The sequence below is a fragment of the Populus nigra genome, chromosome 8, assembly GCF_951802175.1.
Source record: "Populus nigra chromosome 8, ddPopNigr1.1, whole genome shotgun sequence".
Lineage (NCBI taxonomy): Eukaryota > Viridiplantae > Streptophyta > Magnoliopsida > Malpighiales > Salicaceae > Populus > Populus nigra.
In genome coordinates, this window is record NC_084859.1 from 13,326,193 (window position 1) to 13,352,527 (window position 26,335).

A 26,335-nucleotide genomic window follows, 5' to 3' on the forward strand; every position below is an offset into this window, starting at 1 on the left:
CAATATTATATATATATATATATATATATATATATATGCTCCTTTTATCCCAAACATTTTAATTTCCACAAAATTTAAAAAATTAAAATTAATTGTCATCTCATTTGTTCTTAGATTAATTTTCAATGTCATTCTTTATTTGAATATAAATAAGAGAGCACGGTTGGATTAAAAAAATAAAAGTAAAATGAGTTATGATTAAAGATATTAAAAAAATAAAGAAATTAATATTTGTTTTTAATAATATATGATAATTTTGGTACACATTATCAAAATGAAGTGTGCACAGACCCTTTAGAATGTAGGATGGGTTTTGCGTCTACTTCTAGCTTAGTTACAAGCACGCCACATGGAGGTCAAATGTTTTCTAATATATATATATATATATATATATATATATATATATATATATATATATATATAAAAGTAAGGATATAATGATTTTAATAAACTTTATGTTAATTTTATTAATACCTGACTTGAGATATGAAATATAAATAACTCATATAAAAAAAAAATTATGAAACTCAAAGCCGAATAAATTAATATCATATAATAAAATAAAAAAAATTAAAAAATAATTTAAAAAAAAAACTTAAGTCAACTAAGCTTAACTTGACTAACCAGCTATCCATAATATAAGATTGGGATTAAAAAAATTAGATTTAAAAAAAAACCTAACAAAAAAATCAAAATTAAAAAAAAATTAAAAAAAAAACTGAAGCTAACTAGGGTTAAATTTAGTAACATGCCATTGGGATAACCTCAACGATGTACAGTATATATGCCTTGTTTCATGGTTAGTGGCAACAAAGAACAGCTCACAATGAGCAAAACCAACCGGCTTCAAAATAAAAAGGAAAACAATTGGTCCACCTCTCAACCGGTGAGCCCTTACAAAAATCGCGATTGGGAGCGCTGAATTCAGCCATTTAATACACACAGAAAAATGGTCTCCTTGGGATATAATTATTTTGGCAATATTTCTACTCCTCGGAAAAACTGGCAGACTCCCACCGATGATATGCTCATGGGTAATAGGATGGCATGCGTTAAGTTTGACTTTTACCGGGAAAAGGTCTCCTTAGAATAATTATTTTGGCAATATTTCTACTCCTTAGAAAAGGTTATGATTAATAAATTCAAATACGGGGGAGTTATGATAAACGATAAATATCGTCATAAAACCCATCTCAACAGCAAATCTATTGACCCATCAACCCTGACCGTGATCTGAAAATATATATTTTTATTATTATTTGAAGGAGTCTTCTTGAAAAAACAAAAGACATTAAACATGGATCTGCGTAAGCATGCCGATCGACAGGCAGATTAATTATTCGGAACCAGCAGCCTTCATTTCGAGCTGCTGAGACACAGTTCGCATGGTTGGTCGAGATTGAGGGTCAACACATATACATAAACGAGCAAGAGTTATGATACAGGACAATAGATCAACAGCTTTTCGTTCTGCAGGAGGTGAGAGACGGGGATCTGACGCATCTTCAAAGTGGATTTCTTGATTAGCAGATGAATGTAGATAGGAAATGAGGTCCCCTGGATGCTTTCCCATCAGAACTTCGAATGCCAACACCCCAAAGCTATAAACATCGGATTTCTCATTCACTTCCATTGTGTAAGCAAGCTCTGCAACAGTCAATAGAGGATCATGAAAAATTTTAGCACTATGTTAGCTAACAAACGTAATTACAGCCAAAGACCATAAAAATATATTTCTTTTCTGACCTGGAGCAATATATCCATAGGTGCCTGCAATTGCTGTCCAATTTGATGACTCAGGCTTCAGAAACCTTGCCGTGCCAAAATCAGAAACATGAGCCTCAAGTTCAGAGTTCAGTAAGACATTATTGCTTGATATGTCTCGATGAACTATAGGTGGAACACAATCATGATGCATATAAGATAAAGCATGAGCTATGCCCTTAACAACCGCTATCCTTTTTCCCCAATCCAACTCCCTGGCTCCTTCTTCATCTCTTAGCATGCCAGCCAAACTACCCCTCTCCAAAAATTCATAAATCAAGAATGCGTGCCTTCCTTGAGAACAAAATCCATGGAGTTTCACTATGTTGCGATGGCGTAATTCTGTTAAAGCTTCAACCTCATTGCTAAAGCTTTTTGTAGTCTCAATCTCTTCGTCTTGAACCAGATAATTCAGCCTTTTCACTGCAAACACTTGACCATCTGACAGTTCTGCTTTATAAACCTTTCCGGTTCCTCCCTCCCCAATGCAGTACTTGTCATCAAAGTTCTTTGTAGCTTCAATGATATCTCCGTACGCAATTTTCCCTTTAAAAAACCATATTGGTAAGGGAATTTCCCTCCTTGATCTGCTTTCACGTGTTGAGACATTTCTGGAGTTCCGATGGTGGAGAAATGCAATAATACCAACCAATGCGAGTGAAAGAAACAAGGCACTTGTTATCGAAGCAACAATAATAACAAGTTTGCTTTTTTTATCCCCCCTACCCTTTTCATTGGCTCTAATGGTGCAGCGTCTCAAACCCTGAACTTCACCACACAAGTCTCTATTGTTACTATATGAATTCGGCTCAACTAAATGAAAGATGCTGCTATCAGGAAGTGGACCTTCTAAATTGTTGTATGAAAAGTTGACAGCAACCAAGCTCAGCATGTTGCTGAGAGATGCAGGAATTGAACCACTGAGATTATTGTGGGACAAGTTCAGCTGCGCCAAACTTGTAAGCTTTGCGAGCTGAGAGGGTATCCCTCCAGAAAGCAAATTATAGCCCAAATCTAGCAAGTCGTGTAAACCTGCAAGATTTCCGATTTGATAGGGGATTGTCCCATTTAACCTATTCCCGCCCAAGCTTAAAAATCGAAGTTTAGAGCATTCTCCAATTTGGTATGGAATTGGCCCGCTTAGCATGTTCAAAGAGAGGTCTAGATTCTCCAAGCTGGACAGGCCGTCAATTCCCACTGGCACCTGTCCTGAAAGCATGTTATCTTTCAGATTTAGAACCAACAGGTTGGACAATTTTCCAAGTTGTGCTGGCAACTCTCCAAAAATTTGATTTGAAGAGAGGTCAATCACTCTTAGTTGGTTTAGCAGAACAACCTCATCAGGGATTTTACCACCAAGCAAATTTCCAGCTACTCTCAGAACAGTCAGTTTCTTGCACTCTCCCCATTTGGGTGACAGCTCGCCTCTTACCCTGTTGAAACTTAGGTCAATATAAGTGAGGTTTGGATACACTCCAAAATCTTGTTCTAGAAACCCCGACAGTTGGTTGTGTTCAAGCCTAACTCTATATAAGGTGTGGCAATTTTTTAGGCTTACCGGGATTGGACCAGAGAAATTGTTAAAGGCGGCGCTGAAGTTGACAAGCTTTCCACCTTGGCACACTTGCTGCGGCAAATGGCCTGTGAAGTTATTCTCGGCCAGGTGTAGAACAGTTAATGATGAAAGGTTGCCTAATTCTGCAGGCACGAAACCAGACAATTGGTTCGTGAGCAAGCGCAAGTCAGTTAACTTGCTCAAAGTACCTATATTTGGTGGGATGTTTCCTGAAAGAAGATTGTTGGAAAGCCGTAGAACGGTCAACTCACTCGAGTTACCTAAAGATGAAGGGATAGGTCCATGAAAACGATTCTCATCTAGAGCTAGAAGGGACAGAAATTTACAATTTCCTATTTCTTCAGGAATTCGACCTCCAAGCCCAGTAGTTTGAAGGAGGAAGTTTTTTAGGCTAACAAGGCCAGTTTTGTTCGCGGCTGACCCATCAGGGAATAGCCGTGGGTCTATTATGCCAGTTATGTTGTTTCGAGAAAAGTCGAGCTCATAAGCCTGAGTAAGATTAGCAAGAGAAAGAGGTAGAGTACCATAAAGAAAATTTGTGGCAAGATCAAGATATTGGAGTTTGTAAAGAATTCCAATGCTAGATGGAATGGTTCCTGTAAGTTGATTTTCTCTAAGGTCAAGTCGAAGAAGATTTGTTAAAGAAGAGAAATCTAAGTATTGCAGGGTACCTGTCAAGCCCACGTTCGGAAGATTGATTTGAGTTACATTTCCCGCGTCATCACAAGTTATTCCACGCCACTGGCATGGACTTAGGGTACTTGAATTGGCATTTGCTGGGGCGACCCACGACTGGAGAATGGATTGGTTTCCAAGACTATCTTTCCATCTGAGCAAGGCCTCGGCTTCTGCTGCATTTGAAGCTAAACTTGCTTTGCAGCAAAATAGCAACAATACTATCCAGTCAATTAAAATTGCTAGAGAAACAAAACTTCCTCGGGCCATTGTAACAAAGGCTGCTGTGTTCAGCTCCTCGCCTTTATCAAGTAGCAGCCCTGAATCTTAGAGGGCTTGCGACAAAGAGTTTGACCAGCCAACCCATTTGACAAATTCAATGCCAAGTTGCCAACTATGTGGCCATCCAAAAATTGATTAACGCCACTTAGAAGGACTTCAGAGGCTGTACCTATCATGTAGTTAAAAATATTCTTTATTTGTTTGACCAATTCAATGCCAAGGTGCACACCCAAACAGGTTATAAGTGCTCAACTTGTGAGAGATAACAACTAGCTTGTAAAAAATACAAATAGACGCGCGCAGGTTTCACATATATATTCTTTATTTATTTAAGACTTAGCATATGAGGAGGTGATAATTACATTGTATAAAAGCAAATGCAAGTTCAGTGGCTCTATAGAATATTAGTGATATATAGATATTTAAGGGGTTTTTTTTCCCATAAGAATACTAATTACTATTCTAAGAAAAGCAGTAAAGAAGGGATGAAAATAGCTGTATAAATATATAAATATAAATTGCAGATCATCATGTAATTTGAGGGGGAATTAATTAAGATTGTAGTGAAGCATATACAATGAGAGTGATAATATTAATTTAGAGCTTCGATTTAATTGATTGGAGTTGAGATAAGGTATGGATTTAATTTTCATCTTCTTTGATTTGAATATTTAACTAAACTTAATCTTTTAATTATCGTTTTGTCCTTTCCTTTTCTTTGAATTTCTCAAACTCACGTTCCCTCTTTCTTTTCAATTTGATTTTGAGCCTCTTTGGCTATATTTTACCATCTGCTTTTCTATCTAACCATAATTTTATCTTATTTAATTACAAAAAATAACATAATTTTTATTTCCAAAGCTACTTCAACATGCTTTAATTTTGCTACACTTCTCCTTTGCTTTTTATTGAATTGAATTTTATTATCATTGAATTTGCTATCCATAAGATCAAAATAATCTCACTCTCCTTTGAACTAATCAAAAAATCAATGTTGGGTAGTTTCTATGTAAGTTAAAAATTTGACGAGACTCGAGTTTCTGTATTGGTAAATTATATATATATATATATATATATATATATATATATATATATATATATATGTTTTAATTCTCAACAATTATTTACATAATTTGATCCTTATTTTGATTTTGTTGCTGGGAATTTTTCTAATTGATGTGGTTCTATGTTCACAACCCCACAGAAACTAGAGGCCTTCCTATACAAATTATGTTCGAGATAGCATTGTAGTAAGTTTAATGGGACAATAAAATTAGTAGTATTATAATTCGCATGGTTGTTCTTATACTGTATTAATAATGAAATGTACATTAATATAATTACAAAATAAAAAATTAATACATATTCTTTTAGATCATTTTATTACCAACATCAATTTCAATCATTGTTTTACCTAAATATCATGGACATGTTTTTTATTGAATAATAATTTCAACTATAATTTTAACCAAACACGTATTTTAATTAAAACAACCACAATTAAAAGTGATTTTTCTAAATTTATTTTTTCAGACTACAATCATAAAAGCTATCTTTTTCACTGTAAGAGTTGAGTGAATAGCTAGCAAAAAAGACCATTACCAAATTTCCAATCTCAACTAATATGTTCAAGGTGGCAAGACTCAGCCTCTATTATTTGTAAAATTTTATTTTATTTTCTTCTATTTTGCTCTTGCAACAATACGAGTGAGAGAGAGAGACCACCTAATTTGTTTGTGTTTTGGATTTTCATTCATGGGGTTTCTTAGGAGAGAGTATTAAATTTGATGGTAGGAGAGCAGTGCTGTGAGGATCCAAGGGGGAGGAGGTCGGTGGTGGTGGTGTTGCTAATGGCTATTGATGGTGTCTTTGCTAGCGCAGATTGTTGATGGTGCTGCTGCTATCGGCGGCTGTCGTTATTAATATACGGTGGCATTCTTGTTTTTTTCATTTTCTTGATAAGCTAGTATCGATTGAGAATATGAAGGTTAATATCTAAGAAGTTGGCATGTAAAGTGTTCTCACGCATATCAATATTTTCAGTGATAAATCTTATATGGAATTACAGAAATCTTTTGAAACTCTTCATAATAAAATAAAAGATACTTTATCTTCGTCTCCTTTATTTCTCTCTTGCCAGCTACAAGAAGATGTACTAAAGCTATCCAAAATGAGTACAAATTAATCGAAGGTACAACTAAACGTAACAGTAACTTTCAGCAGCAGGAACTTTTGATATCAGCCTCAACCCTTCACCATAACGCGAGGCAAAAATCAGGATAGCAAGGTAGCAACGCTTACTAATGCGTACAGAAATTTATTGACTGTAGATGCATATATTACAATATTAAACCATTAAATATTTGCGTTATTTTGTACGCAATAAAAGATGTCATGAAATTCAGCTAATGAGCCGGTGGAGGATCAACCAAATAATTGCCGTCCTGTGGAAGACCCCTTTGAGTTCTACTAGCCTTCTCAACTGCATGAACACAGAGAAATTAATTATGCCATAACATAGTTTATTTCCTTTTAGGAACTCAGAGATACATAATTTATTTTTCAAACAAATAACAATGGAGTAAGTAAGGCAAAAGAAGAGTTTGTAACAGAGATAATATATGGTACTGGCATGCTTGCGTTTATGCCTTCGGGCACTTAAGAAATTTAGTTAGCCCTAATATGTGGAAGTAGATTACATAGAGTCATCTGGGCTTAAATGCCGTATGAATAACCTAAGCACACTGTTGGAATCATATGAATTAAGTGACCTCCCTCATATGCAATCAGAATTAATCCTTGTAAAAAGAAAAGATTTTCTCTGGTCCTCTTTTAAAAGGTAATTAGCTAAATATCCCTTTTCTTTTCTTTTTCTTTGATGATTAAGCTAATTAAATATCTCTATTCAGATTTGTTATGAAGATGCAAGATGTTCAAATAAACTCATCTTTCGATTTAGCTTCTATTATAGAATTAAAAACTCGCAACATTCTGAAGAACCAAGAAATTAAGAAGGCGCGCAGGTGCGACTTACGAATCATACGAGGCCTGGCAATCTCTGACAGATCCCTTGATCCCATTGCAGAAGAGAAAAGAAGTATAACAATCAAGAAAGCATTCCAAAAACACAAAAATTTCTTAGAAGCCATTGTTCTTGTAATACAAAGCACATTCGATGAGAACATAGGTGTGTGTATGTGTTTATATATAATAATCATACATGGGTGGGAACTAGAATTTCTAGGTTGGGGGGCATGGGTTGACTGAGATGATTTGGGGATTAATGCCATGGCAAGATGTATTAAACTAAAGGGTAGAGAATCTTGTGAGGTTTGGAGGTTTCATGGCACCTGCAGCTTAAGCTAGGTCCGCCCGCCCCATGAATCCTTAATCAGATATCCTTGCGAGAATTCTTCGAAATTGTGGAAAACTGAGAACGAAGACAATCTCAAAGTCCAAGTCGTACGTTGCCATTAATCTAATTTGAAGGCCACTGCGTGTCTGGAATTTTGGCCAACGTGACTTCCAAGACTTTGCCCTCAAAATCTTGGGTTTGAAACGTGAATAATTAACGTTGAAACACAAAGAGAATTGCATGTTGGTTTGTTAGGTTTCACGTAAGCTAAAAGAAAAGCCTTTTATATGGCACCTCAGCAACACGTCACCCATCAAAGCCTGCTAGCTTGATCGGCACCATAGCCAATCGATATATGTGATCTACGGTGAATTAAAAAAAAAACCCTAATCTGTTTGGTAAAACTATGTAGCAAACACGTGATTCGCTGTAAATTGAAACAGTAAAGTTACGCCTTTGTCCATCAAGGAAAAAATGGTTTCACTGGCCTTGGGGTAAAATATATTTTCCATTTCAAAATTATTAAATGGTATTTGGTAAATGAAAAGGTCGCCTTCGGGCAACATATTCAGCTAACTCTAGTGGTCGAAACCGTTCTTCATCCATGTCATTTGATTCCTCTTAGTGTCCTCGTCCTTTCTAGATGGTGTGTGCATGGTGATTTAGTTTAGTTTGGCCCCGATTTAATTTTTTTTTTTCTTCATTTCTTTCTCCTTCACCTCAATTTCTGTTGTGCCGCTAAAAAAAATTTACAACATCTCTTCATTTTATTTTCCTTTTAGATTAAGTCCAAGATCTTTTAATTATAATTTTTTTATTTGAAACAATTATTTCAAATTAGGAATTATTTTCAATTTCATCCTCCTTTAATTTTTTTCATCTCTCATATTTGGTCTTCATTCTTTTTATTATTATTTTTTATTTAGAATGATTTATAAAATTGACTTTTTTTGTGGTTTCATCCTCCTTTATTTTTTTTTCCTATTGGGCTTGGTCTCCATTTTTTTTATTGTTATTTTTCTGCTTTAACAAGTTTTTTAAATTGATTTTTTTTTATTTTATCCTTCAATATTAAAGTGATTGAGAATTGAATTTTTTTATTGAGTTTGTGTCTTAAATTCCACAAGTTATTATTTAAGAAGATTAACTTTTAAAAAGCAAGCAAGTGTTTCATTCATCTCTCAATGGCATATCAATGCTATTTACCTAGCTTACTATAGTAAACTTGGTAAATATTCCAGCTTGCCAATCAAATTAGAACACCTTTTTTTTACCAATCAAGTCATCATCTTTCTCAACAGGAAATAAATGGATATTAGAATCACATGAAGTAACTAGCTACATGCTTGGAATCAATAAACTTATTGTCACATTCATTTGTCTTGTAGACATTATTAATCATGTAAGGGTAAAATTTTTCAGTTAGCTAGTGTTTAAGAGTTTTTTTTTAAGCTATATAGGGATATAGTTGTTAGGTTGGTTGCCATTGCATGTGCAGCAAATGGTTGGTACCAACCATTGACTATTGGCAGCCACCATTGTTGAATGAGCTGGAGTTTGGCAGCCACTAATGTTGACAACAAAGCAAAAAGAGCTGCCATGAAATGCCTATAAATAGAGGCATTATGTGAGAGCAAAATTGAGAGGGTTGAGAGAGTGAAGTGAACGTAAGAATAGAGAGGAAGAGTGAGCTGCAAGAGCACCAAAGTGAGCTGAGAGTTGAGTTAGAGTGGATGTAATCCTCCTCCTCCATGTATCTCTATATCTAATAAAGTGAACATCTCCCGTGGATGTAGGCGTTTTGCCGAACCACGTAAAATATTGTTTCAGTGTGTTTACCCCTCCTATGAGCAACTATCAGTACATCACCGGACAAATTCCCAACAATTGGTATCAGAGCATATGGTTTAAGTGGTGTTTGATATTGCTCAAAAATGAAAGTTGTCAAAATTATGTTTTGAGCATACCACTGTGTAAAGGAGGCCGAGACGAAGCCACTGGTGAAAACGGCGTCAAAAACAGACATCGGACATGCCCGCACGCGCCCCCACGCTCCGACGAGGTGGCAGTCTACAGTAAGCATGCAAAGGATGACGTCAGCATGACATAATTGTGATGTCAGCATGCACAGCAGGCATGCCAAGGATGACATCAGCATGATGTAATTGTGATGTCAGTATGCACAGTTGGCATGCCATGTCAGCGACCAGTTATCTGCCATGTCATCACAGCGGGACCCACCTGCCACGTCATCAGCCGCGAGCCGAGCCGAGCCGAGATGAGCCGAGCTGTTTATGGAGTCGAGCCGAGCCGCGAGCCGAGGGATAAGATTCTGTGCAGCAGAGTCTATGTGCAACCGGATCTGAGATTGAATCTGGGCCGCTCATCAGGCCAGAATTGTTTTGATCAAATCTTAGCCATCTGAAATGCGATTTGGACGATTTCAGACTTGTTTCCAGCTAATTTGATCGTTTCGGATGTAATGGTACGGTCCGATCGTTGAGATTTGAGACCGAAAGTGGTGATGGTGAATTATTAAAGAGAGATTGCCCGATCATGAGGCATCCGATGGTCTTCATGGTGGTTGATGGAGATGGAGAAGAAGAAATCGCATATATTTGCCCAATTACATATGCTAAACTGCTAAGTGGGGAGAATTTTAATTGCCTTGAGGGAAGGTAAAATTGGGACACTCTAGACACCCGATCATGTGGATAATTTGAGGTGAAGAGTGGAAATTGATGAAGACCAATCTTGACGAATCTAAGAACTGGTAGTCTCGCTAGATGTTGAGACATCATGTATTAAACCAGTATATTCCAGATCACTTGTAAAGGAAAGCCGGGACAAAGCTAGCAAATGGTTGTATATACGGAAAGACAGTACGATGGATAGATATGGCCTGAGAAGTTCTGTCTAGGAGATTGGGTTTTAAGCGGGACCAGTGTGACCCCTCCAATCTTTCCTGGGAACTTGCTTAGTGGAAGGATTATCCATACGGTACTATTTTCGTATATGTAGCAGTTTGTAATGAAACGGTTGAAGACTAGCAAGACGACGGCACAAGGGAACAGTTGGGTTCTGTATGTTCAAGGATCTGATGAAGTGGTGATTTCTCCAAAGAAGTTAGATTCAGTGACTGTGATTTCTTGAGGGGAGATTTGATGAAGACCCTGATAATGGAAGAGAAATACAGCAAGGGATAAAGATTGGCACCCTATTTTGACTTGGACAGGTGTTGTGACAGGATGAGCTGCTGTCAAATATAAGAAAGGAATAGGGAGAAACCTGGAGAACAGAAATTGCATGAGTGCACACGGAGATTGTGCTGGAGTACCCTTAGGATCCAACGTGGTAGTGTAATGAGACAACAGGTGCAAGAAGAAGAAGAGTTCCCAGATGAAGCTCAGAGCAGAGACTGTTAAAGTTTGTACAACAGAAAGTCTTTTATGCTCTTAATGAAGACAACAGGCGAAGACCTTTCCAATGCATGCAAGGATGGAAAGAGAGCTGTTGCAGAGGCACCTAATTGAGGGGGTGCAAACGCCTGTGATAAAAGGCGACCGCCTATGACGAAAGGTGAAGACACCAAAGAGAGTTGGTGTAGGTGGAGCTGTCAAACAGAAAGGCATAGAAGCTCCAAACATAGAAATCGAGGTGGAGGTTTGCGAGGAGTATACCGCAACTTTCTCTTTCTATGTAGTAAATGGCAGTAATCTCTCTCATAGTGCACATGGTGGTAGAGAATTTTGGAGCCACTTTAAAGCATCTCAGCTGAAGGAGGATGCGACCGCCCCATGACAACGGGCGAAGACGCCTTAGAGAAGGTGTGAGGGCCTTTATATGAGCTCAAGATCAGACAGCCCCATGACAACGGGCGAAGACGCCTTAGAGAAGGTGTGAGGGCCGCGATATGAGCTCCATTTCAGATCGCCGCATGACGACGAGCGGAGACACCTAAGGAGAAGGTGTGTGGGCCACGTTATGAGCCCAGTTCATAACGCCTCAGAGCCAATGTGATGGCTAGATATGAGTGGACAGATGTATAGCCAATGAAGTGGCTATGATGAGTATGGAGACAAATGCAGAATTGACTTTCATGGATATTGCCCCCATGCTAAAGATCAATGAGCTAGAAGACATTTGCTTTGGACAATAAGTGTGTGACTTGTGGAGCATTAAGACGCGACTGCTATGAAGGAGCAGAGGGCATGCGCAGGTTCCGGGAACGAGTTGACTCTTGGAAGAGTGGTGAGCTCGTGATCATATTGAGATACTCAAATAATGACTGTCGCACTTGGAAAAAGAAATTTATGTTGAGGGGGTGTTGTAAGCCTTGGTGTAAGGCTTGATGAATCATTCCAGACCGAGCATGGTTGATACGATCGAAGGGGAATGTTGTGTTCCAGAGACAAGCGTTAACACTCTTCAGATGTGATGTGGGAGACCATCTGGTCGTAGTGATCCTTTTGTGTGAGAAAAGGTGTGCTTTGGTGACTCTGGTGATTGAAAGGTTTGGCGAGTACCTGTAAACTTGGCCGGAGACGCTCTCGGAATGGTAAGCTTGGAAGAGCTGTAAGATGCAAGCCTGTGCTGAAGAAGCAAGAGGACAGTTGCCCCACATGAATGGCAAAGGGGGTGATTGTTAGGTTGGTTGCCATTGCATGTGCAGCAAATGGTTGGCACCAACCATTGACTATTGGCAGCCACCATTGTTGAATGAGCTAGAGTTTGGTAGCCACCAATGTTGACAACAAAGCAAGAAGAGCTGCCATGAAATGCCTATAAATAGAGGCATTATGTGAGAGCAAAATTGAGAGGGTTGAGAGAGTGAAGTGAACGTAAGAATAGAGAGGAAGAGTGAGCTGCAATGGCAGCAGCCTTGCTGCCATTGCAGCAGTTGCAAGAGCACCAAAGTGAGCTGAGAGTTGAGTTAGAGTGGATGTAATCCTCCTCCTTCATGTATCTCTATATCTAATAAAGTGAACCTCTCCCGTGGATGTAGGCGTTTTGCCGAACCACGTAAAATATTGTGTCAGTGTGTTTACCCCTCCTATGAGCAACTATCAGTACATCACCGGACGAATTCCCAACAATAGTAAGTTTGCACACTTTGGTTTCTTGGCCATGTTTTATATTGCCTTCATGTTGATTCATATAAATTTCTTCTTTTAGAGACATAGTTTTAACATCTATTTTGTCAATTCTTAAATTACGACTAATTAAAATTATCTCACTAAATAATCTCATTGTTTTCAATGTTTATAGGTTTTATATATATATATATTGTGGAATGCATAACCCAAATTAAAAAAACACAAGTGTCACAACTATGATATCTAGTTTAGGTATTTTAAAATCTCAAATAGACTAAACATCCCTAAATATTTATAATCCTTTCATAATTTAAATGTTTAAATTAACATATGGGTTTAATAAATTATTAAGATTCATTTTCACGGTTTCTATCACCTCTAACTCTTTTAATTTTAGTATTGAGTTTATTTTCAATTTTATTAAAAAAATTCTTTAAATCTCTCAAACTCATCACTTTTATCTTTTATTAAATAAACATAATTGTATTTAGAAAAATCATCAATATTAAAAACCATAAAGTGTTCATTTCCTCCACATTGTAACAATCCACAATCAAATGAATCAGTGTGTTGCATCCAGAATTGAAACAGTAAAACCATTATGAGTTTTAGTTTTTTAGTTTTTTTTTTCTAAGTGTAATATAATATAATAAAAGAGCTGTCGCCAAGGGTTTTTGTGCTGCATCCAAGAGTGAGGGCTGTCAAATTCTTTCAATATGACGACGAAAATTTATCTTTGTAACCTATTTTAATATCGTCATCGATCATCAAACAATATTTCATGGACGAGAAGAAGGGGAAAAGTAATTAGCCAGATAGCCTCTCATCTCCTTAGCGAGAATTATGTCCTTGCAGCTTCCTTTGTTGGTAATAAGGACAAGATATGATGGATAACTTGCTCGGACAGAACTGAGGTAAGTCCATGCTGCTACTGCCTCTTCTTCGTGAATTGCCCGCATAACAGTGCTTTCCATTGCTAAAAGCCCGACAAACAGTTTCTTAAGAGTGAACGGGAATACTGTCAAAGGATTAATATCGAAGGACTACATGAAAAAAATAATTTAAATACTAAAAAATCCGAGGATCAAAAAACCAGTGCAAATCCATAATGACTTGTGTGTGTATAAACAGTATTTTCATGGACTCCTTTAGATTTGCTCTTGATTCCCTGTAAAGTGTCTTTTTTTATGAAATTAGAATGATTCTCGTTCGAAGTAATGAGATAGTTTTTTTGCCTAAGAGCATGATGATTTCGATAGAATTGTACAAAAAATGAAGATTAAAAATTTTGGCGACTTTTTGACAGAATTGATGCCCTTGTTGTCTTCCTGGAAGGGAGGAAAAAAAAAAAGTTACGCAGTGGGAAAGAGAGTGGAGTTGGCAGCCTTGGTTTCCTTTCGCACAAGAAAGATGCTAAAAATCTCCATCAGGAACCCTTCTCTGCCAACCTTAGAATTGGTCGGTTGAATTAGAATTTGACGCATTCAATCCAGATGCCATATTTAAATCTGTTTCTCGTGAACTCGTTTTAGCATTCACACCTTGATGGAACAAGTGTTAAGCCCCAAATTTCTCATGTTGAGAAACAAATCTGCTAGGGAATTCATGAAGAAAACAATATGTACACATGACAATGTCAACAAAGAAAAAAAAAAGCCTCGGCGGCAAGCGAGGAAAACTGTTGAGAAAAAATATAAAATCATTCCTACAGTCTTATCCAAAAGCTTCAAGTTCTTTAATATGAATTTTATTCGTCTAATTAAATTAAGATTTTCAACACGTAGTAGTGAAAAGTTCATGCAGATTTCACATCTAAAGGGTTTGCATTTTAAAAGGAGTGTTAATATAAAACCATTCTTGAAACACTCAACAACTGCACAGGGAAAATGGATGCCTAACAGCCTAAGCATCCCCAAAAATAATTGATGCATTGAGAGGCTAGTTCAATCCTGAGCAGACATGGGTATTTCTGTGTCCTATAATTCCAATATGAAATATCATCAGCAATGGGCTTGCCTAGATTTTTTGTATGTAGTAGGGGTTGATATGGCCTTGTTACAGCTAACCAGGTTAATTATGAGACGCGTAAAAGTTTCTAAGCCTGTCAAAATCTAGGGAACTACGTACTACGACTATATATAATGAAATAAAACTGGTTTGTAGCGTATTCATCATCCATGCATGCACGCAGATACAAAGAAACGACGCAGATGGAGCCTATGGCTAGTATGAAATTGCAAACCAACAGGGTTCCATCTTTTCCAACCTTTCTACTTCTATATGTAAACTCTTGGACTCTGAACCAGCAATAGTACGAAGAGACAGGTAAAACCAACTGAAATTTACAAACACGTTTCCAATAGATTAGCCAATTTGAATGCAACTTCAATTTCCAACGACAAGCCAATTTATCCATCTGCTAAAGTTTAGTGGTACAGCAAACTCGTTGGTTGATTCTGGAGATGATGACTATGTCCAGTTTGATCAAAAGAAATAATTCAGTCAAACAGAGTTTCATCTCATCTATGGCACTAGTCACTACCATCCCAAACTCCTAATTGTTAACCGATTAGCTTCAACATTAAAAAATAATAGTCAAAATGCCATTAGTCAACGGTATATGTTATGAGGTATCATAATAGAACATTCTACAGATTAACATGCATGAGAACGAGATGTTTTCACAATTAACATTGTACCATGGGCCATTGAAACGAAATATCACCATTTCAATCAGCTTCAGTGGCATGATTCACAGCTTAGGCCCCAGCAGCCTCCATTGGCGAGTTAAACAAAAAACCATCTGTATAAACATAACAAACATAAGTTTGAATCATCAGGACACAAGCAATAAGGGAGAAAGCAAATATGCATGCATCATCATTATTTTTATCATTTCATCAACCCTTACTAGGGATCACACTGAAGTAGTAGTTCTCCAATTTCAGTTTTGTCAATGGTGGATGAACTACACAATATATTCATGTAGTAATCGGAAGCACCGTAATCCAAATACATAAATTAAATGAACAGAAAAGCTTCTAAATCCTGTGAATCATCTAGTACAGATTTTAGTTTGACAGTTGCTTGACTGATAGGCAAGCGCTTAACATCAATATTATAATGTGACATTTAATTAAAATACAAACAACACGACTTCAAAATGAAGAATTTTAAAAGGTAGAAACTTCTCACTTTTCTTGAAAAAATCTTGGAACTTGGTGTCACACTACCTGTCCAAATATAATCAATAGCACCGTCAAATGAAAATAATAAGATCCCCGACAAACGATAAAAGATTAATATTAGATGCTAGTGCAGCAATATACCAATAGAACCTGACCATATTAAAGCAATCACAAGTTCTGCTTAGTGGCAACAGTCCTCTGTACAGTGGAAACACCATCCACAAATTTTGTCCGGAAAAGAACATTAGCATTGTTGAACATGCCTTCTTTTAGTGAAACCACGATAAACTACAAGATACAATCCAAAAGAAAGTTTAAGAAAAATAGATCATAGTGCGATAGGCTTAACAATAAAGATGAATTTTAGGAAAGAAATTTTGCACGATGGCATGTTGTCACCCAAATTTGATGCACTATCACTGTTAAGAATTTGTTTCATTTATCATTTAACACAGAAGAGAACCACTGGACCTGGGAGTGTGGGAAGTGAGCTTTGATCATTCTCCCTATGTTCTGTGTGTGGCTTAAGTCAAGAGCCGCATCGACCTGTCAACAACCTCAAGAATTGGATCAATAGCAAATCAATCTTGTATGACCTTTCTACTAAAATCTATTTAGAAAGCATGATGCGAACAAAAAATAAAACCAAAAGAATTCCATAAAATAGCTCGGCATAGAAAAACATGAGTTTCTTTCTGTGCTTGTGCGTTTTTTACGTGCACAAGCATTTGAGTGCCTTTCAAATTCTAGTCAACAAAACCACCTCAGAGAAGTTTTTCTCTTCCATTACCTATTATGGAAGTCGATTAAGTGTGGAGTTATCTAATATAATATAATCATATATTTAATAATACATTCGACATGTCTAAAAGGGTAAACAAGATAAGATGGGAATTCTCCAAGGGCCAATAAAATAATGATTCGAGTTAAATATACCTCATCTAGAATATAAAGTGGAGCTGGCTTGAAGAGAAGTAATGCCAAGATTATAGATAAAGCAAGCAGAGAGCGTTGACCTCCACTTAATTCAGACAGCGATTGTTTCCAGACACCTCCAAAAGCAACACGAACCTCAAGACCATCTAGGAAACTGCAACCTTCGGGAGGTTCTAGCTTTGCCATGGTGCCCGGCAATAGGGTGGAAAAGATAGATCCAAAGTCACTGAAAAAGATTGAAAATTTATAAGCATGTGAATGGCCATATTTTGTGAAATCCAGAATCAGAACATTCATCGTAAACAACAAAAACAATTGATGCTGGCATAAAATTAAAACACAATATCAGAAGCAGGAAATCTTGCAAAGTGAGAGAAAACTCACTTATTCACTTTAACCCAAGTAACTTTGAGAGTCTCCTTCTTCTTCTCGTCTAGCTCTTCAATCACTTTATTTATTTTAGACTTGTCATTCTGGTAAACGCAAAATTAGCACAAGTATAGAAAAGCTAATATACAGCAATGTTTTTATATTCAGGGTAAACAACCTCAATGATGTTCTTCTTTGACATCAAATCGTTGTACTCGTCTTCAGCTTTTTCAAACATTGCCATAACTTTCTTGTTCACCCTTTTCTCGAGCCTTCATTACAGTGAACAATACAACAGGAAAAAAATGATCAGCTCTCTGGTCTGCAAATAATAATAGCAATGTGAAACAGAATCAAAAGGTTTGAGGTCTCAGGCTAAGAAAAAAATGTTCTTGAGAAACAAAAGATAGCAATATTAGTTTTAACACAACAGTAGTAACAAGAGTGTTAATCATAGATTGAAAAGTTTGAGTTACACACCCTGATTGCTCTGCTTGCAATTTGTCAAGTTCCTCCTTTGCTTTACTAGGATTGAGTGACAGAAAATCATAATCAGTCCCACTTCTCCCAAATAGCTGCTTCTCAGAAGCAATCCAGGCATGCTTCTCTATCAATTTGTCCACCTTCATAGAGCAATCTTTCTGCTCCATTTCCATTCTCTTCACCTATTGCATAAATAGAGAAATGCATAAATCAAATGTCACAATGTGGACAGTACATAAGAAGGGCTATAAACAAATTACCTCATTCTCCAACTTCTTCCTGTCAAGCTTAGTCTCACTCAGTTTATGTTGAAGTTTTTGCTGCTCCTTGAGAATGCTACTAATTTGGGAATCACGCTCCTTCATCTTTAGACGGATTGCATTGAGCTCAGATTGAACCTGATCATGATTATTGCGCGTGGAAGCAACCTGCAAGAAAGGCACGTTGCAATAACTCGTACACCAAACACTGAGAAGTTTACCAAATCAGATGCCAAGTTTACCTTGGCCTTTTGTTCTTCTAATTCCAAATTGAGACAGCTGATTTGTGCTCTCAAAGCACCTAATTGACTCTCCAAAGAAGCATGTTCCTTCATGACTGCTTCCTGTTCCATGATAAGTCTCTCCCTTTCATTTTCATGCCCCTATTAACAAGAAAGTGCACAAAATGTTAAAGAGCTATTAAGGAATCATACCGAATTGAACTAAACTAACAAAGACAGCACATGTAGGATTCAGGATACAGTTGCGAGAAAAAGTTTTATTTCCTCCATCCAAAAAAGTGTCCTTCAATCTTTTCAACTATCCCATGCCCAAGCGGTGCTGTAAATTCTTTATCAAAATGCGTATGCTGCTTCAAATCCAGCTCAGCCCAATAATTCACGGATCCACCATGAAATGTCTAGTAAAAGATTAGCAATATTAAAATTTACCTTGACGTCCTTTGAAACTGACTGCATTTGTGCTTTTGTAGCCTTAATTTGTTTCTCCAAGTCTTTAAGCTTGCCTTCCCGATTATTATCGTGCTCTTTGATAGATTTTTCAAGCATTGACACTGTATTAACACACTCATTGTACAAAATTTGTTTTTCTTTGACTGCAGACTTTGCTTCTTCAAGCTCTTGTTCAATCTTCTTTACTACTTCTCCAAGCTATTACCCCACAAAAGAAACCAACAAACAAGAACCAAAAAATTGTAAGTGAACTTACTCGCGGAAACAGAAGGGGCAGCATAATGACTGAATAAACCAGTTAGACACATTATCAAGGAGGAGAAATTACAAACCTTATGATGCTCGTTTTGCTCAGCCCTGCCCTGAAATAATGAAAGATCATACAGCTTAAGCTCTAACTGCTTTTTAAGGTCCGCAAACTTTTTATGGACCGGCAAGAGCTCTGTAATCTGCAATTTTAGGATGAAAAGAAGCCAATAAAGAAATTGAAATAGTAAGAAAATCAAACAGCAAAAGCTACATGAATCTTGCAAGTCAAAATTCAGAATCTGTTACATATGATATGAAAGGTGTGTTATTAAATAACCAAGGAAAACAGAGTACAAATCAGAATTCATTATGTATCCATTACAGAATTAATCTCAAATGTTTCTCATAATAAACAAATACTCCAATGTAGTTGGAGAGTAGAGTTGGTTTACAGCATTGGTATCATATCAGAATGCATTTCATGGAGCAACTTGTATCAACATTTTATGGGAAAAGTTTCCAAATATTTTTTATTCAACACAAGCACATGATGCATCAATATGCATATTGATCACTTCAGATAGATGCCACATGAAGTTCTTTACATGTTGAACAAAGGAGAAAAAATATCTTAGAGCACAATGACTCTCTCCTACCCCTTTCCTTCTTACACGTGATGAAAGGGGATGTAACTCTACCTTTGCTTCTATTTCAGATAACCTTCTCTGATGTAGTGTGAGATTTGATTCAGCCTCTGCCAATTCATGGAGTTGCCTTAACAGATCGCCACCACCCCTGTTACAAAAAGAAAGTGTATAACCTTGAGGAATCATTTGAAGCAAAATTTAATAAGTAATAGCTGTGGTTTGATGGAGCAAACAAATGAATAAAGAAAATAATTAAAGTTTCGGTGATAACAAGCAGAAGAAAGAGGGTTTCCTCTTCATGTTTATATATGTAAGCTAAAAAGCAACTTACTTGCGACTTCCACCAGTTAAAAGACCACTTGGCTGGAAGATATCACCTTCAAGAGTGACACTAGGAGTGCGGATTTCTCGACTAAAAGCAACCTGAAGAAAGATTGGAGTGAAGTTTACAGTGAGAAAGTAAGGGAAGAAAGATGTATCTATAATTATAAGCACCTAAGAAACAGAGTTGCAGGAACTCATTGGTAGTGGACCAAGTTTAGGATACCGATTGTAAATTTTTAAGGTTATAATATATTGGTTGTAAATTGTTAAGGTTATGACAAAGTCACTGAGCACCCCTGCCCCCCAAATGATTCTCACACATTCAAACAATCTAGATAAGTGCTTCGACAAAGATGAGCATACCTCCTTTGCAGCGTCAATGTTTTTGCAAACAAATGTTGAACCAAAAACATATTCCATAGCAGTCTGCAGCAAAAATCAACAACAGTAGGAAAACAATACCAAAGAAAAGGAAATTCAGGTTCAGACAAAAGGTAAATAGAAAATTTTGTATGAATAATTGCAACATACAGCTCAATCACAGCATGAATAATTTGCTGATCTTATTCACTCAGTATAACCAACAAACTATGAATGAGAAGCATGAAGTGGACACACTTGACTTGATGAGCAGGCCTGGGCTGATATACCTTCAATTCCTCATCGTAGCCAACCAAAGTAAGTGCCAGTTCAGCATTCTCCTTGCCAACCTGATACAATGATAAAAATCAACAAAGGAGAAAAAGACTATGGCACCAAATCATGGAAAGGAGGTGAAAGCAACAACTAACCAATCTAACAGCAGCCTGCTGAACTCTAATGGGTACAGCATGGGATTGAATTTTGTTTAAGGGGATAATTGTCACTCTTCTACGGAGATCACCATTTTGAAGAAGTTGCTTTCCAGTGCTCTCAGTGTCCACAACAACATTAAATAACTTTCCACCTGCAGTAACCTGAAAATCAACTCAAGTAAGAGTTGTTACTACTCGTACAAATTTGTTGTGACAAAACCAAGTATATGATATGTGCATTACTGACCTCTAGGGCAGTCATTGTGGAGCTGTCATTTACTTTAATTAGTTTAGCTACCACGCCTTTTACTTTCGACCTATCAAAGTTTCTCACGGGATCACGGTATATGAATTGAACATTTGATAGCTGCGCCGAAAGGTCTCGTATTTCATCTTTCAACTTCTGCACTAGTTTCAATTCGGATGCACAATCCTGAAGAAAAGTTTGGATTAACATAATCATCAACTGTAAGGTAATTTATAGGTCCTGAAGGTGAAATGGGATCAAGGGGAGCATGCAGACCTTCTGTAAAGCTTCCATCTGGCCTTCCTTATATGAAAGAGATTCCAGCGCTGATTTAGCATTTTCAACATCTTTCCTTCTAGCACAAAGCTCATTCTCTACAGCAACAGCTTCTTCATTCTTTGACATTAACTGATGCGTTTTCTCTTTCAGCTCTTTCTCACAGTGGCTAATTTTTGTTTTCAACTGTTTCAACTCTGTTTCAGCATTTCCAACAGCATACTTTGCTTCACCCAGTTGATCTTCAAGGCATTTCTCCTCACTACCACTGCTCTTCCCAGCTAGCACACCCTATCCATAGCAACTAAAACTCTCAATCCATGACTTGTTTTGCTGGTCAGATGCAGTGGCTATCTATTTATAGGGAGCAAAATGAACTAAAAAAGCAAGGATGAATACTGACTTGGTATTCCTTCTCATAGTTTTCCAAACTATTGGAAAGTTCTCCAACTCTCCTTTTGAGATCAGCTGCTCCTTCCTCAGACTTTTTAACTGCAGCAGCCCTCTCCTCAACAGACTGCTTTAAGTCTTCAATACTGTGAACAATCTGGAAGCATCAAGATGTTAAATGTAAATGCGATATGAAAACTGCCTGGTCATTTAAAAAAGCAAAAGAAGAGGAGAAAAACTCGAACAAATTCTAGAGGCAAATATACAAAGCTACACATATAAAAATAAACATCAGAATTAGCAAAGATTGCCCCATCACCTTTTCAGCACTCTCACATTCACTCCGTAAAGTATCCTCTTTATTATTCAAAACCGATACCTCTCGCACAAGATCTTGAGCAAGCACATCTACATTCTCTGACAGAGTTTTTACTTCCCCGCCCATACTGGCTTCCTTTTCAGCAGCCAATTTTGATATTTCCGTCTCCTTTTGCTGTATTTCCACCAGCATCTGTTCTGCACTAGTGTCGATCTCAGCAATTTTTCCCTTCATATGTTCCACCTCAACAACTGCGCTGTCTCTAATTTTCACTGCTTGAACGTAATCATAAGCAATGCAAAACCTTTTGAGTCGATCTAATTCAGAATTGCCGTTGGCCCATTGCATATATTGCATCCTCTCCTTCCTCAACTTCTCCAAAGCTGGCAGTATCTCCTGGTCAAGAAGCTTATTAATTTCATCCACCTTGCTCTGCTTCTTCTCTAGAGTTTTCAACGCAGACTCTTTTTTTGTCTCGTACATTCTTGTCCCAGCAGCCTCTTCAAGCATTGATAAGATCTCTGGAGGTTTCATGTTCAAGACCTTAGTAATGCGTCCTTGCATAATGAGAAAATGTGGATTGTTAACATTCAGCTGCACTGAATGAAAAAGGTTTTGGACTTGACTAGGCTGGGCCAGCTTTCCATTGATCAGATACTTGTTCCTTCCACCGACCACAATCTGCAGATACAAATATATAAGTCCTTCACATATAAAATCAACGCTGTCAAAGCAAACAAGTTGGATTAAATTCAAAAAATCAGGACCATAAAAAGTTTCTCTTTTTGCAGGCCTAGCTCAATAACCACTGTATCTTATAGTGCCATTCTTAGGTCTATAGTATATTATACACTTTAGTTAAACATTATAGTTCAGTCTTTTTGAAGCAATTGCTAAACACACCAGGACAGAAATATATGTAAATTTACCATTGCTATAATAATCAGAAGCAACATTAAATTCAATATAGAAACAAAAAACAAATCAGACCCGTTCAATTAGAACACTCAGGGAACATACCGAACCATTATATTCTACGATTAAAACAGAGCAACCTCCCAACGCCATCAAAAGCCAACTTTAAAATAAAAGAAAAATGTGTAGCTACATAAATACAAACCAAACATTTCTCTTGCCTCTAACAAAAATTTAACCAACACATTACCTTTCTCTCACCAATTCTTCGCAAAACCCACAAATTCTAAACCCTTAATTTAGCAAACCAATTTGATTTTTGAAGAAAACTAACCTGTCTAGTAACTGTAATCTCTGAATGATCTTCATACCCAAGAGGACTCCTATTCCTGTCAGAATTATCAAACACAATTGACACTGTAGCTTTAGTAATCCCTGCCTGTCCTTGCTTGTACACTAACTCCTGCAAATTGGATGCCCTAACTTGCTGCAAATTAGTTATTCCCAAAACAAAACAAATTGAATCCAGAATATTCGACTTGCCAGACCCATTTAGCCCCGTAATTGCATTGAAAAAGGGGTCGAATCCTTGTACTACTGTTCTTGTTGCGTAAGATTTGAACCCCTCTAAACATATCTCCTTTATATACATTCGTAATTGAAAATGAGAACCCCTGAAATTGAAAAGGCTTGGGAAAATTTTAGGGTTCCAGTATGACAAGGCCGGGGAGTGGGTGAGTTGGGGTTGGGGAGAAATGGAGAGTTTGTTTGTGTGGAGATTTTTGTTTTTGTTTTTTGGATGGAGGGAGGGATTTTGATTGTTTTGAATTTTAGAGGAGCCTCTCTCTGAAAGAAGCGGGAAAAATGATATTTTTCCCATGTTTAATTGGGCCTGGTTCGATCATTGATGCACTGGACTGTTCAATTATTTTATCAACCAGGCCCGTGCAGAATCTGGATTTTTTACCATGCGATTGGGTATTTTTGTTTTATGGAAAATGTTTTTTAAAAAAAATTGATTTTTTGATAATATATAAATAAATACTAAAACATAAGTCAATATAAAATATTTTTCAATTCACTCCGGCTTCCATATCAAATTTGAGAGAAATGTTTTAAATTTATGAAAAGAGAGTACGGACTTGATGATGATCATGCGGTTAATCGTGCGAGAGAGACTTGTTTATTGTGTACTGGGTACTAGAATAACATGAGGTTATGCAAAAAGCTTGGAGTGATCTCAATCGTTGATGAGGTTAATTGTATGATGATAGGCCCATTGGATTAGGTTGACTAAAATTTATTTATTTTTACTTTAAATTATTTTTTTAAATAATTTTAGATGATTTAAAAGTATTAATATCAAAATAATTTTTTAAAAAATATTATTTTAATATATTTTCAAATAAAAAATATTTTAAAAAACAACACTAACTAATAATAATTATAATTAGAGGTTAACTAGGAGCACTGTGACCACTTAGAATTACAATAAGAACAAAGTGTCCATGACAGCAAACTGCAATTACACTCCAGCATCATCTGAAACCCCCCTAAGAGAATCTGGAGCTTCAGTAGGGAAGACAACATTATCATAGAGAAGCCCAGCAACTGCGGCTCCAATCAACGGTCCAACCCAATAAACAGCCTGGTTGTTTAACCTCCCAGCAATAACTGCAGACCCGAATGCACATGCTGGATTCATTGAGCCACCTGAGAAGGGTCCTGCAGCCAAGACACTGGCTCCTGCCGTAAGACCTACTGCCAAAGGTCCAATGGCGCCCAATGAACCACGTCTAGGGTCTCCGGCAGCGTAAACAGTGTACACCAAGCCAAATGACATCACACCTTCTAGCAGGGATGCTCCAAATCCTGTCATTTCCTCTGCAATTGTGTTGGTTGGAACATGCTAGAAAATTACAGAATAGAAGTTGCATCTTAGTGATGGTGCGGTGCAAGAAAATGTAAGCAAGTATTATTAGTGCAAGAAAGCTGCAATCGGTTAAAGGATCCTATCCAATCCATCTTGCATTAACTGAGAGCGGATTTTATCACCTGTCCTACGGTGGCCACTTTCAAGAAAATGCAAGCCATAACAGAGGCCAACATCTGAGAAATCCAGTAGAATAGAGCAGTTGGCACATTAATGCGTCCTCCAACAGCCATGCCAAATGTGACAGCAGGATTCACATGCCCTCCAGAGGCATTTGCAGCAATGTACACAGCCGATGAGAGTGCAAAAGCATTCGCAATTGCGACTATCACTAGGCTGGATGGATCTGCTGCTGCGTCTGGCAATAATTTCCCTGACACATGCCAAAATCAAACATCAACCTTGAAACTTGTAAACTTGTAAACTCTCTACTTGTAGAAAAACTAAATCATGCCTTTTGATCAATATTTTGAATGTGCCTCAGCGTGTTATCAGAACCAAACCACAGTAGTCGACAACTATGCTTAATTCATAACCAGCCAGTTCTGTTTATATGTTATCAAAACAAAAGCGTAGCAAAATTGACAAATGGCTCTAAATTTCTATTTTACATGTTCTTGTCTCACTAAAAAAGAACATTACTAATTAAAAACAAACAAGGATCATTTAGACCGACATGTTACAGCAAGAAACATGGACAATCAAGCCAAACCCTTTTCACTAAACAGAATAGAAGTTGCTATTCAACACTTACTTGAAGCCATGGCAGATCCTACAACTGCAAACACGTAAAAGAAAGTGGAGATGAACTCTGCAAGATACGCCCTAAGAGAAGCGGGAGTAACTGATTGTTTGAAACGTGCAGTCAGTGATGTCGAAGCCATTTTACCAAATATCAACATGTTGCCAAGACAAGAAATTGAAGTCGGAATTTTTCCAAGGCAGAATAGCAGTTATGCATTATAAGAGAAATGGCAAACCCTTTGTGTTTTTCGTTTTAGCAGTTATGGAAAGATTCCAACAATGTTCATATACGTGTGCGTCTGTTCAGGGTTGCAAACCCATGATTCAAAAATTAACCGCTATTTACTCCGTGGTAGGATTTCAGTGGTAGTACTCGTGATCTGCAGTTCTTTCAATGGCCACCCTTTGTATTTGCGAAAATTTCCCTACATCAACTTTTATTTATTTTTAAACATAACACAATTGTCCTGGTCTAAAATAATTTCAGTCCCAATTATTGAACCTCAGTTTCAATAACATGCTGTTCTAGTTATCAGAGAAGGGATTTTTTTTAATAAAAAAAACATTTGTCAAGTATGATCCCCTGTAATATAAAACAAACCCTAAATATCGACTCGGTGCGAAGAGAACAATAGCAACAAGAAGAAAGAAAACAGTCACCCAAGTAGAAAGAAAGAAAGAAAAACTTAGTTCATGTGTAAGATGAACAAGAATTAAAAGAAAAACACTATTTTCAACATAAACCATTTGGACATGCACGATCCATGAAATCAAATTAGCGTTCCCCATTAATAGCTTGAGCAGAATATAAATAAATAAAG

The 26,335-nt window shown here is 37.1% G+C and overlaps 3 protein-coding genes and 1 long non-coding RNA gene across 8 annotated transcripts; all 4 read right to left on the reverse strand.

The window, feature by feature from the left end:
* Positions 1 to 1,229: 1,229 nt before the first annotated feature.
* On the reverse strand, positions 1,230 to 4,364 carry LOC133701373 (MDIS1-interacting receptor like kinase 2-like). Its single transcript, XM_062125267.1, has 2 exons — positions 1,747 to 4,364; positions 1,230 to 1,647 (listed from the first exon to the last, which is right to left on the reverse strand). The coding sequence occupies exons 1-2, from the start codon at positions 4,283 to 4,285 to the stop codon at positions 1,337 to 1,339; spliced, it is 2,850 nt and encodes a 949-aa protein (XP_061981251.1). The 5' UTR covers positions 4,286 to 4,364; the 3' UTR covers positions 1,230 to 1,336.
* A 2,021-nt stretch (positions 4,365 to 6,385) lies between these two features.
* Positions 6,386 to 7,708, reverse strand: LOC133700567 (uncharacterized). The gene is made up of 2 exons (XR_009843436.1): positions 7,332 to 7,708; positions 6,386 to 6,779 (listed from the first exon to the last, which is right to left on the reverse strand). It is a non-coding gene; the product is annotated as an uncharacterized LOC133700567 (long non-coding RNA).
* A 7,595-nt stretch (positions 7,709 to 15,303) lies between these two features.
* On the reverse strand, positions 15,304 to 23,657 carry LOC133700697 (structural maintenance of chromosomes protein 2-1-like). 5 transcript variants are annotated; one of them, XR_009843468.1, is made up of 22 exons: positions 23,172 to 23,655; positions 21,923 to 22,603; positions 21,617 to 21,760; positions 21,214 to 21,504; positions 20,938 to 21,123; positions 20,688 to 20,852; positions 20,547 to 20,606; positions 20,260 to 20,322; positions 19,904 to 19,995; positions 19,624 to 19,720; positions 19,009 to 19,125; positions 18,656 to 18,874; positions 18,227 to 18,367; positions 17,985 to 18,152; positions 17,722 to 17,906; positions 17,420 to 17,513; positions 17,257 to 17,345; positions 16,873 to 17,098; positions 16,408 to 16,482; positions 16,092 to 16,224; positions 15,944 to 15,981; positions 15,304 to 15,551 (listed from the first exon to the last, which is right to left on the reverse strand). XR_009843468.1 is itself a non-coding variant. In XM_062124323.1 (21 exons), exons 1-20 carry the CDS (start codon positions 23,487 to 23,489, stop codon positions 16,105 to 16,107), a joined length of 3,531 nt encoding a protein of 1,176 aa, XP_061980307.1. In that variant the 5' UTR covers positions 23,490 to 23,655; the 3' UTR covers positions 15,304 to 15,551; positions 16,078 to 16,104. The 5 variants fall into 5 exon arrangements, 2 of the variants coding, with proteins under 2 accessions (XP_061980307.1, XP_061980308.1); XR_009843469.1 differs by having other exon boundaries at positions 15,944 to 15,977; positions 16,078 to 16,224; XR_009843467.1 differs by having other exon boundaries at positions 16,078 to 16,224.
* Positions 23,658 to 24,362: 705 nt separating this feature from the next.
* Positions 24,363 to 25,654, reverse strand: LOC133700762 (probable aquaporin TIP5-1). Its single transcript, XM_062124419.1, has 3 exons — positions 25,525 to 25,654; positions 24,893 to 25,143; positions 24,363 to 24,746 (listed from the first exon to the last, which is right to left on the reverse strand). Exons 1-3 carry the CDS (start codon positions 25,652 to 25,654, stop codon positions 24,363 to 24,365), a joined length of 765 nt encoding a protein of 254 aa, XP_061980403.1.
* Positions 25,655 to 26,335: the final 681 nt, after the last annotated feature.